Source organism: Stegostoma tigrinum (assembly GCF_030684315.1).
Source record: "Stegostoma tigrinum isolate sSteTig4 chromosome 44 unlocalized genomic scaffold, sSteTig4.hap1 SUPER_44_unloc_1, whole genome shotgun sequence".
Taxonomy (NCBI): Eukaryota; Metazoa; Chordata; class Chondrichthyes; order Orectolobiformes; family Stegostomatidae; genus Stegostoma; species Stegostoma tigrinum.
The window spans coordinates 234,056-247,936 of NW_026728049.1; the positions used below are offsets into that span (position 1 = coordinate 234,056).

At 52.8% G+C, this 13,881-nt stretch overlaps 1 protein-coding gene across 6 annotated transcripts in view; it reads left to right on the forward strand.

The window, feature by feature from the left end:
- The window catches only part of LOC125450177 (uncharacterized), a 116,322-nt gene that overhangs the window by 68,359 nt on the left and 34,082 nt on the right, over window positions 1–13,881 (forward strand). For 5 of the 6 annotated variants that reach the window (XM_059643508.1, XM_059643512.1, XM_059643510.1 and 2 more), the window contains exons 68-81: window positions 390–545; window positions 1,418–1,573; window positions 1,853–2,005; window positions 3,020–3,178; window positions 3,868–4,029; window positions 4,591–4,773; window positions 6,466–6,636; window positions 7,043–7,198; window positions 7,459–7,608; window positions 9,748–9,900; window positions 10,960–11,115; window positions 11,814–11,969; window positions 12,542–12,694; window positions 13,336–13,503. In XM_059643508.1, coding sequence (XP_059499491.1) covers window positions 390–545; window positions 1,418–1,573; window positions 1,853–2,005; window positions 3,020–3,178; window positions 3,868–4,029; window positions 4,591–4,773; window positions 6,466–6,636; window positions 7,043–7,198; window positions 7,459–7,608; window positions 9,748–9,900; window positions 10,960–11,115; window positions 11,814–11,969; window positions 12,542–12,694; window positions 13,336–13,503 — 2,232 coding nt within the window. The remainder of the gene's footprint in view (window positions 1–389; window positions 546–1,417; window positions 1,574–1,852; window positions 2,006–3,019; window positions 3,179–3,867; window positions 4,030–4,590; window positions 4,774–6,465; window positions 6,637–7,042; window positions 7,199–7,458; window positions 7,609–9,747; window positions 9,901–10,959; window positions 11,116–11,813; window positions 11,970–12,541; window positions 12,695–13,335; window positions 13,504–13,881) is intronic. The other variant, XM_059643509.1, reaches the window with a different exon arrangement.

The window sequence follows — 13,881 nt, forward strand, 5'->3', positions numbered from 1 at the left end:
ACCGGGACTCCCTCGCAGTGTCCTCGTGACATCAGTGAGGGAGGAACCCGGGTGAGCGGTGAGCAGTGAGTGGAATGACCATGGGCACCTGGAGAGGGTGGGTGTAAACTTTAGGGTGGGGGCCCGCGACTCAGACAAGGGGCGGGAGCGATGTAACCCCACTGGAAGGATGTAGTGAGGCAGTCGGAGCAGTGGAGGAGTCGGGATAAAGAGGGAAGCAGTGGTAAGTGAGAGGATGATTACACAGGGTCAGAGATTGAATCAGCACTCCCCCTCCCGACGAGTGCGAGGTTGGGGAAGGGGAAGGGCGTGGTAATGTTGGAGTGTGGGTATGTTGTGGGGCCTGGGAGGGCCTCTGTAACTGTTCTGGGCCGCCCTTCCGTTCACAGAGCCTACTGACCAGTGTCCAGAGGAGGACACCCTCTCCAAGTTCTGTCGGATCAGCACTGGGCATTCTTGCCAGGACAGCCAGGACTGTGATGGATACCACTTGTGTTGTGATGCTGGCTGTGGGAAGAAGTGCACCCCAAAGTGTTTCACAGGAGGTGAGCAAGAGAGAGCGTGGGATACCCCCCTCGCCCCACAGTTCATGTATGCTGTCGGCAGAATATAGGTTACGCAGGGCAGGGCGTTTGCCATCGCGGGATTCTTCTGTCCATCCCCATCCGTGGCTTAAGGAAGGAGTGTTGTGAAACTGAGTGGGTCCTGCTGCGATCCTTGTCCCCAGGATCACCTGACAATGGGGCTATGCGTGAAGCTCTGAAGGAGTAAAACCTGGTGTCCTGTGATTTCTGAGCTTTTCCCCGAGAGGGTTTGGGGAAGTTGGGGTCTGAAATAGACTGGGGTCCTGCTCCCGTTCTACGTCGCCGGGTTATGGAGGAATTGGGGTGGGAAGGAGACTTTGAGTTTGCCCCCAGTCCTTGTCCCTGGGTTGCAGAGTGTGTGATTGGGGAGCAGACAGGGATCCTGCCTCTGATGCATGTCCCTGGATAATGGAGGAATTGAGGTGAGAGGAGACTGATATCCTGCTCCTGATCCCTGTTCCTGGGTTCGGGAAGGTGAGGGGGTGAAGCTGACAGGGTTCCTGCTGTCCGGTGAGCAGACGGGAAAATGAGTAAGCCCTGTGTGGAGGCTGTGCTGTCTCTGATGTCCTTACCCTGTCACAGTTAAGTCCTTCCTCTCCCCTCAGCCCATACCTTCTTTCCACTGAAGGCCATGGGAGAGGCCTTGTGAGTGAGCTGTTCCGTGATACTGCGGCAGAAGACAGAGTGAGGTGTTCCCCCTTCACCCCAGTTCCTGGTCCCTTCACTGCGCAGCAGGCTGTGTGTTGTGAGTGAGATGGGTGTGTCGTGTGCTGCAGTCGGGTGTGAATTATTGTGTGATTCTGTCCCCTAAGTGCGCTTGTTTGTGTTCACAGAGAACGGAACTTGTCCCTTCCCTGGGAGGCTGACGATGTTGTGCAACACGACCCTGGGAAAAGACTGCAGGAACGACACGCAGTGTGACGTCTGGCAGAGGTGCTGCCTGGCCAAGGGCTGTGGGGGGAAATGTGTGCCCACATTCATCAGTAAATGTGAGTATTCCTGACTGCACAGCTTCCCACAGGTTTGTTGCATAGTCCCAAGATCGGTGAGCAATAAGTGGGTCGGGCTGTAGAGGGAGCTTGACACTGTGTCTAACTCTGTGCTGTCCCTGTCCCAGGGAGTTTTTGTTTGTGTATCGTGCAGAGGCAGCTTTAGTCTGTATGTAACCCAGTGCTGTCCCTGTCCCTGGGAGTGTTGGATGCAGTCAGTGTGAGCTGCTGTCTGTTTCTAAGCAGATTGATGAAGATAACCTTCTCTTTCTCGTTTAGTTCTGCCAAAGAAATGCCCGGAACATTCCCAAGTGTCTTTCCTGTGTAAGAAAAGCTGGATCCAATCTTGTGAGGATGATGACGATTGCCCTTCGTACAAACAGTGCTGTGATATTGGATGTGGCAAGAAATGTATCTACTCCTTCAGACGCGGTAAGGAGAGCGGTGTGACAGAGTGTCTGCAGGAGGGAACGGTCTTGGGGGGACAGTTCAGCAAAGTGGAGACTGGAGTGAGAAAAACTGGGACAGACCCAGGACTAGAGGGAGCAGACTGGGATAGACCTGGGACTGCAAGGGGCATTCTATGATTGACCCGGGTCCGCAGGGAGCAGATTGAGATAGACCCTGGTTTGCAGTGAGCCAACTGGGATAGACGCGGGATTGCAGGGAGCCGAGTGGGACAGCCCCGGGGCTGCAGGGAGCAAACTGGGATAGAGATGGGACTGCTGGGAGCAGACTGGGATCTTCATGGGTCTGCAGGGTACCGACCGTGATAGATCCGGGATTGCGGGGAGCCAAGTGTGATTGACCTGGGACCGCAGGGAGCAGATTGGGGAAGACCCTGGTCTGTAAGGCACCGACTGTGAGAGACCCGGTTCTGCAGTGAGCCAACTGGGATAGACCCGGGCCTGCAGGGAGCAGACTGGGATAGAGCCGGGTGTGCAGGGAGCAGACTGGGAGAGACCCGGGACTGCAGGGAGCAAGCTGGGATAGACCCGGGTGTGCAGGGTACCGACTGTGATAGACCCGATTCTGCAGTGATCCAAGTGGGATAGACCCGGGCCTGCAGGGAGCAGACTGGGATAGAGCCGGGACTGCAGGGAGCAGACGGGGAGAGACCCGGGACTGCAGGGAGCAAGCTGGGATAGACCCGCGACTGCAGGGAGCAGAAGGGGAGAGACCCGGGACTGCAGGGTGCAGATTGGAGTAGACCCCGGTCTGCAGGGCACCGACTGTGATAGACCAGGTTCTGCAGTGAGCCAAGTGGGATAGACCCCGGACTGCAGGGAGCAGAGTGTTGCCGACCCCAGAGTGCAGTTTGGTCGAGTTCTTCATCTGGACCATGGAAGGACTGCCAGCAGTGAGTGTCTCCCCGGCGCAGAATGCCTGTAAGCCTTGTACTCTCGTGTGTAAGGAGAAGCTAACATCTGAATGTTCCCTTTCTAGGTGAGAGACCTGGAGAGTGCTCGAGCCCCAGTCAACTGAGCTATGTCTGTAACACAACTCTGGGCAGGGAGTGTAAAAGTGAGAGTGACTGTGGCAGGTGGGGGACATGCTGCTTTACCCCATGTGGGTCAAGATGTGTCCTCAAGCACTTCAGAGATGGTGAGTTCATGTTGTCTGATCTGCACTCAGCGTCCCACTGGAGATACTGAATGTGTTTGAGAGGGGACAGGGGAGAGGCATGTTTCACCCTGTGTGTAAGCTTGTTTTGTCTGTGCGCAGGGAGTGTTTGGTGTGTGTCAGTGTCGTGGGAGTTTAACTCTGTATCTATCCCCCTGTCCTGTGAGTGAGAGATGGAGAATAATACACTGGGAGCTTTACTCTGTATCTAACCCCATTCTGACCATGCCTTGGGAGTGAGAAATGGGGAATACAGCAGTGGGACCTTTAGTCTGTATCTAAGCCCGTTCTGAGCATGTTCTGAGAGTGAGAGGTTGGGAATAGTGTAGCGGGAGCTTTACTCTGTATCTAACCCCATGCTATCTATGTTCTGGGAGTGAGAGATGTGTAATACTGCAGTGGGATGTTTCGTCTGTGTCGAGCCCTGTGCTGTCGATGTTCTGGGAGTGAGAGATGTGTAATACTGCAGTGGGATGTTTCGTCTGTGTCGAGCCCTGTGCTGTCGATGTTCTGGGAGTGAGAGATGTGTAATACTGCAGTGGGAGCTGTCTTCTGTATCTAGCCCTGTGCTGTCGATGTTCTGGGAGTGAGAGATGGATAATACTGCAGTGGGACGTTTACTGTGTGTCTAACTCGGTTCTGCGCTCTCTCTGTCTTTCTCTCACCGGAAGATAATGGGCAGTGCCCTCGCCCCGACCATCTTGCCTGTGTGTGTAACTCCACCTTTGGGAGGGTGTGTGAGTCAGATGGAGATTGTGCTGGATCTCAAAGGTGCTGTGATGCTGGTTGTCAGAAACGCTGTGTCCCGTCGTTCTACAGGAAGTCTGATGGAGGTAATTGCTGGTCCGAAAAGTGTCTGCTGGACAGGCCTGAATGAGACTGCAGTGGGATTGTTCCCTCACTGTGTGTATATCCCACTTTGTGTCTGTGTGTGTATTTCTCTTTGTCTCTCATAGTGCGTCCATCCAACAGATCTCCCGCTCTCGGTGTCTCATCATTTCCTTTCCGTATTATGTACGTCTTATCCCACTCTTTCTCTGTCGCATTCCTCTCCTTCTCTCCCTCTCTCTCTCTCTCTCTCCCTCTCTCTCTCTCTCTCTCTCTCTCTCTCTCTCTCTCTCTCTACCCCCTCCCCCCACTGGCAAGCCTTCTCTCTCTCTCTTTCTCTCTCACTCACTCTCCGACTCTCCCTCTGTCTCGTTCTCTCTACTTCTCTGCGGCATTCCGCCTCTTGTCACATGTTTTTGTGTCTACGTGTTGCAGATCTTCACTGTCTGAGTGTCACTGTTCTCTCTGTCTCCTGTTGTTTCTCCGTAAGCCCCTATTCCCTGTGTCTCTGCCACCTCTGCATCTGTCGTGACCTCTTGCATAAACACCAGCAATTCGTTTTGCAGACTGGGGGAAATCTGAGCAGTGTCCAAAGGTGTCCAGCCTGGATCGTGTCTGCAGGATGAATCACAGCATCTCGTGTGAAGACAATGAGGACTGTGGGAAGTGGACGTCATGTTGTGAGACTCCGTGTGGTAGACGCTGTGTGCACTCGTTCATGGGACAGAACCGCAATGTGTCAGTCTCAGGTAACTGCATGTAGTCTGCCAGTTCTTAAAACACCCAGCTGTACCCAGCAGTGAGTCATGGAATCACCCAGTTCCCAGCAGTCTGTGTGTGGGGAACGCCACGCTCCGAGCAGACTGTATGTGGGGAAAGCCCTGCTCCCAGCCGGCTGCGCGCTGGGAATGCCCTGCTCCGAGCAGGCTGTGTGTGGGGAAAGCCCTGCTCCCAGCTGGGTGCGCGCTGGGAAAGCCCTGCTCCGAGCAGGCTGTATGTGGCGAACACCCTGCTCCCAGCAAGCTGCTTGTGTGATGTCCATTCTGACTTTGCTGGTCTCCATTTCCCGCTGAGTCAGACTCGAAGGCGGAGCTCCGTGCACAATTTCCTGGTCTCCGTGTCACGCTTAGTTACACCCACCTTCGGAGCATCATGCACAGTTCCCCGGTCATACAGTCATCGAGCCGTACGGCACGGAGACTGGCACTTCGGCCCAAATTTGTCCATGATGACCCAATTTCCCTGCTGTAGGCCCATATCCATCTTAAACTTTCCGATCCATGTATTCAACCAAATGCCTGTTCAATGTTATTAATGTACCCGCTTCAACCAATTCCGCTGGCAGCTCATTCCATGTACGTAGAAGCCTATGTGTAAAATAAAAATATTGTCCCATCGGATTCCCGTGTACTCTTTCCCTCGTACCTGAAACTGATGCCCCCTTGTCCCGATTGCCCAACCGTGGGAAAAAGACTGAGTGTTCTCACCGTGTCATTGCCTTTCACGATCTTATACACTTGGATCAGATTCCGGCCACTCTCCCCCGGCCGACCGCGGTCTCTTACACACTAAAGAAGAAAGTCTGAGCTTGCCCACTGTCTCCTGTTCTGTCCTGATAACTCAGTCTCTTTAGTTATGGTAACAATCTTGTAAATTTCTTCTGCACTCTTTCCAGTTTCACAAATCCTTCTGCTAGCAAGGTGGCCGAAACCGACCGCGATGCTCCAAGTGTGGCCTTTCCAACGTCCTGTACAACTGCGACATAAGTTCCCAACTTGTATACACAGTGCCCTGACTGCTGAAGGCCAATGAGCCAAAAGCCGTCCTCACTGCCCTGTCTCCCTGTAACACCAGTTTCAGAGAGCCGTGTACCTGAACTCTAAGGTCCCTCTGTTCCACGCGACTCCTTAAGGCGCTACCAATGAATCTCTGATCTTGATTTCACTTTCCAGAATGCACCACCTCAGGCTTCACTCCATCAAACCCCATTTGCCATTTCTCCGTCCACTTGCCCAGGTGATCGAGATGCTGCTGCAATTCGTGCTAACCTCCCTCACTGCCGACAATTCCACCTATTTTAATGTCCTCCACAATCTTATGAAAGCACGCCTTGTACAGTCTCATCCAAATCATTGATATAGAGAACAAACAGCGACGGCCCCTGCACCGACCCCTGAGTCACAGCACCAGTCACCGGCCTCCAGTCCGACAAGCATCTTTCCGCTGTTACTCTCTGCTTCCTACCATCAAAGCAATTGAGTATCCAATATGCTGGCTGTGCTTGGATTCCATGTGATCTAGCCTTAATCCATTAGGCCCGCTCTCACTCAGTGCTGCAATGAGACTGCTCCGTCCGGGTGTCGTCGATGTGCCCTTGCGGTGTTTCTGATCTGTGTCTGTATCCCTCTCCCTGTCCCTGTGTCCCTGCCTCCCTCCATCAGTGTCTGTCACAGATCGGACGTTTGGAATGTGTCCTTCCCCTCAGCGCCTGTCTGCAGTGTGTGACATGAAGTACGGTGAGCTGTGTGAGGATGATAACGACTGCTATGCCTGGCAGACCTGCTGCAACACCAGTTGTGGGCAACGCTGTGTGCATTCTTTCCACGGCAGGAGTGAGTAACCCCATTTGCCCTCGGATCCGACCGGTTCACTGCCCTCCCTCATTTCCGTCCCAGAGCCTGTTCATCAGTGAACAAGAGGCACAGAGTGTGTCTGGGAGACGGTGTGTTTGTGTGTGTATCCCTCCCTCTCTTAATCCCTCCCTCTCTCTCACTCTCTCGCTCTCGGTCAGTCTCTCTCTGTCTCACATTCTCTGTTGCTTTCTCCCCATCTCTCTCTCTCTCTTTCTCTATTTCTCAGTCTCTCTCTGTTTATCTCTCTCTCTGTTTCACCGTGTCTGTCTCCGCCTCTCTGTGTCTTTCTCTCCATGTCTCCCAGAGCTCTGGGCGAAGTGAGCAAACAATGGTTGAGGCAGCAGCAACAGTTCCCGAAGCTAAGATGGAGCCTCTGTCTTTGCAGGGAGTGAAGAAAGGTGTCCGTCAGCTTCCAGACTGAGGCACGTCTGCTCCGAGAGTTTCCATACTCAGTGCGATAAGGACAGTGACTGCGAAGATTGGCAGACCTGCTGCAATACCTCCTGTGGGAATAGATGTGTCTCCAAGTTCCTGACCAGATGTAAGGCACCCCTCCTGTTAACCTCAGTGTCGAAGCTGCCAGGGTACAGGTGCGGTCCTGGCAGTGTTTAATGTGGGGAGGACAGTGTGGCGGGAGCTTTACTCCGTACCTAACCCCCTGTCCCTGGGAGTGTTTGATGGGAAGGGTGGGTGTAGAGTGAGGTTGACTCTGTATCTAACCCCGTGCTATCCCTGTCGTGGGAGTGCGAGACTGTCTGTTTGTTGATGATCCTGATCTGACTGTCACTGTGTTCATTCCAGCGACCCAATGCCCTGCTTCCACACGCCTGGACCCGTTCTGTGAGATGAAGCTGGGAGATGTGTGTATGAGTGACGCTGATTGCTTTGCCTGGTCCTCGTGCTGCGATGCTAACTGCGGAAAGAGATGTGTGCCTCGTTTCCTCATGGGCCGTAAGTGATCAGTCAGTCTCTGTTTGTTCAGAGTTTAATCTGTGGGTATTTCAGTACGTCACTGTGTGTGTGTGTGTGTGTGTGTGTGTGTGTGTGTGTGTGTGTGTGTGTGTGTGTGTGTGTGTGTGTGTGTGTGTATGTGTCTGTGTCTGTGTGTGTCTGTGTGTGTTGTGGTGTGTGTGTATGTGTCTGTGTCTGTGTGTGTCTGTGTGTGTTGTGGTGTGTGTGTGTGTGTGTGTGTGTGTGTGTGTGTGTGTGTGTGTGTGTGAATGTTTGTTTGTGTGTGTGTGTGTGTGTGTGTGTGTGCCAGGTTGAGTGTGTATGTGTGTCAAGTTGAGTGTGTTTTTAAGAATGGAGTGAGAACATAGAACCTAGTAAGTTACAGCACAGTACAGGCCCTTCGGCCCACGATGTTGTGCCGTGGAATAATCGTCATCCAAAATTAAAATAACCTAACCTACATTCCCCTCAGTTCACGGCTGTCCATGTGCATGTCCAGCAGTCGCTTAAATGTCACTGATGACTCCCCTTGAACGACTACCCCTGGAAGAGTATTCCATGCACTCACACTGTCCTGGTGAAGAACTTCCGTCTGACGTCGCCTCTGTACCTTGCTCCTCACACCTTAAAACTATGACCCCTCGTGGCAGTCAGTCCTGCCCTGGGGAAAAGTCTCTGCCTATCGACTCTATCCATCCCTCTCATTACCTTGTACACCTCGATCAGGTCACCTCTCTTCCTCCGTCTCTCCAGAGAGAAAAGTCCGAGCTCAGTCAACCTCTCCTCGTAAGACAAGCCCTCCAGTCCAGGCAGCATCCTGGTAAACCTGCTGTGCACCCACTCCAAAGCCTGCACATCTTTCCTATAATAGGGCGCCCAGAACAGGACACAATATTCCAAGTGTGGTCTCACCAGGGATTTGTAGAGCTGCAGCATAACTTCGCAGCTCTTAAACTCGATCCCCCTGTTAATGAAAGCCAAAACACCATATGCTTTCTTAACCACCTTATCCACCTGGGTGGCAACTTTGAGGGAGCTATGCACATGAACACCAAGATCCTGCTGTTGCTCCACACTGCCGAGAATCCCGTCTTTAATCCTAAATTCAGCATTTAAGTTCGACCTTCCAAAATGCATCAGCTCGCATTTATCCAGGTTGAACTCCATCTGCCGTTTCTCAGCCCAGCGCTGCATACTGTCAATGTCTCGCTGAAGCCTGCAATAGCCCTGATAGAATCATAGTTTCCTTTTCCCCAGTGAAATATCTTCCCCTGGTAACTGCTCCTTTTGTCAGAGTGTCAGTCTGTTTCAAAATGAGAGTGTGTGAGAGTGAGTGTGATTCTGTTTCAGTGCAAGTGAGTGCGAGAGAGTGAGTGTCTGTTTCAGAATGAGTGTGTGAGAGTGAGTGTGATTCTGTTTCAGAATGAGTGTGTGAGTGAGTGTGATTCTGTTTCAGTGCAAGTGTGTGTGAGACAGTGAGTGTCTGTTTGAAAATGAGTGTGTGAGAGTGAGTGTGTCTGTTTCGGAATGAGTGCGTGTGAGAGTGAGTGTGATTCTGTTTGAGTGCAAGTGTGTGTGAGAGAGTGAGTGTGAGTCTGTTTCAGAATGAATGTGTGTGAGAGTGAGTGTGATTCTGTTTCAGTGCAAGTGTGTGTAAGACAGTGAGTGTGAGTCTGTTTCAGAATGAATGTGTGTGAGAGTGAGTGTGATTCTGTTTCAGAACATGTATGCGTGTGAGTGTGAGTCTGCTGCAGACTCTGTGTGTGTGTGTGTGTGTGTGTGTGTGTGTGTGTGTGTGTGTGTGTGTGTCTCAGTCGTACACCAGCTGAGAGCAGGGAACCTCCGCACTGATCCACAGTGGAATCTGATTGCCAGCTGATAACCGGCCCCCGCTTCTGACGTCAGAGATGTGATCCCATTTTCACTTTGGCTGGTGATAGGAGTGAGGATTTCACAGAGATACATGGAATTTCCAAAATTCCTGCACCTTCCTCCATTCAGGGGCGATGAGTCTGGTCCATTGACGATGGAAGAGTTGTGGGAGTCCCTTGTTCAGGGCTAGTGTCTGACTGCAGCAGATCAGAGAGGGTTGTGTGTTTTGGTACCTACTCCATCGATGCATGTCTCTGTAACCTGCAGGTGATGATAGCTGTCCCGCTCCCCACCGCCTCGAACCCATGTGTGACATGAAACTGGGAGATCAGTGCAACGGAGATGAAGACTGTGATGCCTGGCAGAGCTGCTGTCAGAGCAAGTGTGGAAAAGTCTGTATCCCCAGCATCATGGATGATGGTAAGTTGTGGGAATAACGAGTGAGTGAGAGCGACATAGACAGGAAGTCGGGGGGATTGTACCTGGAGAATGGTACTGAGAGAGAGAGTGAGAGAGAGAGAGAGAGCGGGTGAATGGAACAGTGCAAGACAGAGGGACGGACCAGGAGAATGGCACAGAGAGGGAGAGAGAGTGGCTGAATGGTACAGGGAGAGACAGAGAGCGACACCGAGAATAGCACCGAGAGAGAGAGAGAGAGAGAGGGGGTGGGGGCCGGGGGGCTGGGAGAAAGATAAGGAGAGAAGGGGATGGACCGCGAAATTGGGACAGGGAGAGAGAGAGAGAGATTGAGAGAATGGTGCAGAGAGAGGAGGGACTGGGAGAATGGGACAGAGAGAATGATTGGGAACTCATGACAGAGTGAGAGAGAGTGTGATGCAAGAGAGAGGGAGGTGAGGAAAGAATAAGAGCGAGGAATGTCGAGGAAGTGCCATAATGAGTCAGAGCCAGGGAGACACAATGATATCGAAAGAGTTGCAAACTCCGATTGAGACAGATAGGGAGAGGAGGAGACAGAGAGATGGGACGAACGAGACAGAGAGAGACTGGGTGACAATCAGGAGGAATGAGTGTGATTGAAATAGAGAGGGGGACGTAGAAAGGGATTTTGAAGGGCAATGAGAGTGGGACGTCGGAAAAAGAGTTTGACAGCGAGTGAGTTGACAAGGCAGTGAGTGATGGAGGATGAGAAATGCAAATAATGTGGGAACTGACACAGATGAGGTTTAGAATGAGATTTCAGTTTTATTGTCACGTGTGGTCGAGTGCAGGAATAGAGCAGTGAAGTGAAAATGGGACACCGTCACCATTGTTCATCAAGCAAGATGGAGTTAGTGCGAAGAGAGCGCGAGGGAGAAATGGAGACGGACAGAAAAAGGTTAATGTCCCTCTGCTGCACTGGAACTCCGATAGTGCCCTTTCCCTCTGCACTGACAGACCGACAGCACGGACCCTATTTGACCCAGTGGCCCTTCTGGGCCTTGCTTCTCCACCAGTAACCTCCAGCGTGTTGTGTTGTAGATGAGGAGGGAGACTGCCCTGATCGATACCGGGCAAAGTGGATCTGTGAGAGGAACTCGAGCATGTCGTGTGTGAGGGACGAAGACTGCAGGAGCTGGGAGCAATGCTGCGACGTGGGCTGCGGGAGGAGATGTGTCCGCAGCAGCTCACTGCACAGTAAGGGCAATCCGGACACAGAGCCTTCGGCCTTTGCCCCAACCCCCTTCCCATTTACAGTGTGGTTTCACTGCACTGAGAACCTCCGCCCAACTCAAGCACAAACACACGCGCGCACACCCAAACACACACATCCACGCTCTCACACACACATACTCTCACACATCCTCACTCTCACTTTCACTCTGACACATACACAATCACACACACACACAGCCAAGTTTGTGACCCTCTGTAATCACTGAGGTTGGAGTATGGGAAGAGAGCACTCCGCCTTGGTGTCCATACTTGCTGTGATGCAAGTGACGTTTGTCTCTTGCCTGAACCGGGAAACCCGATGCAGCTTCGCGTTACCTTTTAGAACGTTGAACATTACAGCACAGTACAGGCCCTTCGGCCCCCGATGTTGTGCCGACCTGTCATACCGATCTCAAGCCGATGTAACCTACACTATTCTATTATTTTCTGTCTGTCCGGGTCCTTTGTGCTCCCTGAGCCAACGTGCCGACGGAAAAGGTGTACCGTCTGTGTGTGATCCGTGCTGTAAGCAGTGACGGGGAGCGAAGACGGGGGGAGGTTGCAGTGTGGTTTTTGGGACGTGATGGTGTATGGTTTCCCTGTGGGCCTGCGTCTGTAAATGAAGGTGTTAGCCTCGGAACAGGCTGTGTAATCATCTCTCGGTGTGTGTGCCCACACAGAGGGAGGGGCGCAGTGCCCACAGAGCAGTGCCCTGGGCAAGGTCTGCACCATGAAGCTGGGAGATGAATGTGAAGCAGACACTGACTGTGACCGTTGGCAGATGTGCTGTGACGCCGGCTGCGGAAGAAGATGCGTCTTTCGTTTCTTCAAAGGAGGTAAGAGGGTGGTCTCGGGATGAGGGGTTTGTTCGGGGATGGACGGTGGTTGCGGGGCGGGGATAATGGATTCAGATTATCAGGGAGTTAGCTGTCAGTGTGTGATCATTGGGACAGTGCAGAGGAGGTTTTACTGTGTATGCAAGCGGGTATTGTCCCTTTCCTAGGAGTGTTTGATGGAGAGGGTCAGTGCAGAGGGACTTGGACTCTGTACCGAAACCCCCGTCCTTGGGAGCGTTTGATGGAGTGGGGACCGTGTAGAGGGAGTTTGCTGTGAATTTTTCCCCGTGCTGTCCCTGTCCTGGGAGTGTTGGGTGGAGGAGGGACAGTGTAGAGGGAATTTTACTCTGTATCTCACCCCTTGCTGTCCCTGTACTGGGAGTTTTTGACGGAGTGGGTACTGTATAGTGGGAGTTTTATCCCGTATCTAAGACGGTGCTGTCCCTGTAGTGGGAGTATTTGATGGGATGATGGTGTCGAGAAAGCTTGACATCCGGGTGCGGTCACTGATGGTAACCTGAGACTATGGCTGAGATTTAACCCTGTCTGACCCCTATCCTCCTGCTCCCCAGAGAACAGGAGCTGCCCAGCTGCCGAACGCCTTACCCCGATGTGTGACATCAACTACGGCCAGGAGTGTCGAAACGACGATGACTGTGATCTGTGGCTGTCGTGCTGTGAGGCTGGATGTGGGAAGCGATGTGTCCGTCGGTATTACGCACATGGTGAGGACGACTGACCCCTGCACCCCCAGCCTTGCTACGCCGAGCAAATGCTGCGCACCCCTCACGTACCGTTTCTGACGAAGGCAGAGACCCTGTCTGTCCCAATAGCCCAAGCCCAGCCCTGCAGTTAGAGCATTCAGTTTGAGGATGTTTCCTGTTTGAATGTGGGCTATGTATCTGTGATAGATGGAGGGTGAGGGAGGGTGGTATAGAAGGAGAGCCCTTTGTGTGTCCCAGCTTGTTCAGATCCGTTTCAGGATTGTTCCCACTGCGATCGGATTTCCCTTGGTATTGTTCAATCCCAATGTAAACCAGTCCCGGTCTGTGAAATCCTGTCCTTGTCAGCTTGTTCCCACTGGAATCTACTGCTCCTGAAACAACCACAAGCCCACGCGCCATCCCGATTCCAGCACCCGTCGTCCCCTCACTGATTTGTGGTAATGGGCCGACCCTGAATGAACCCCGAAGTGAAACCCTCCGTCCTTGTCTTTACAGTGCCCCCTGCAATGTTGCCCCTTTATCTCGGGGTAGCCCTCTTTATTCCCGGGATCTTCCCACCGGAGGGATATTGGGAGTGTCATTTGGAATTTCTGTATTGGGAGTTTCTGCCTAGACTCTGACTGGAATGTGATTTCACCCAGAAACAGGAAAGCGAGACGCGCAGTGTCCCAAACCATCCCAAACTCAACATATCTGTGACCGGGACGACGGTGAGGAATGTGAGGGAGATGACGACTGCACAAGGTGGAAGCGATGCTGTCAGGTCGGAGATTGCGGAAAACGCTGTGTCTACGGGGTCCGCAGGCGAGGTGAGAGTGACAGAACACGTCTCGCAAAGAGGATTGTGTGCTGAGGAGAGAGAGGGTCTGTGAGGGAAGAGAGCGATCCGTGTGTGAGAGAGAGGGAGGGGAGCAGTCCCTGTGTGAGAGAGAGCGAGGGGAGCGTTTCCTTTATGAGACAGAGGGAGGGTAGTGGTCCCTGTGAGAGAGAGAGAGAGGAGAACAGTCCCTGTGTGAAAGAGAGTGAGGGGAGCGATCCCTGTGTGAGAGAGATGGAGGGGAGCGGTCCCTGTGTGTGTGTGAGAGAGAGAGAGAGAGAGAGGAGAACAGAGCCTGTGAGAGAGAGAGTGAGGGGAGCAGTCCCTGTGAGAGAGAGGGAGAGAGTGAGAGGGGAGTGGTCCGTATGTG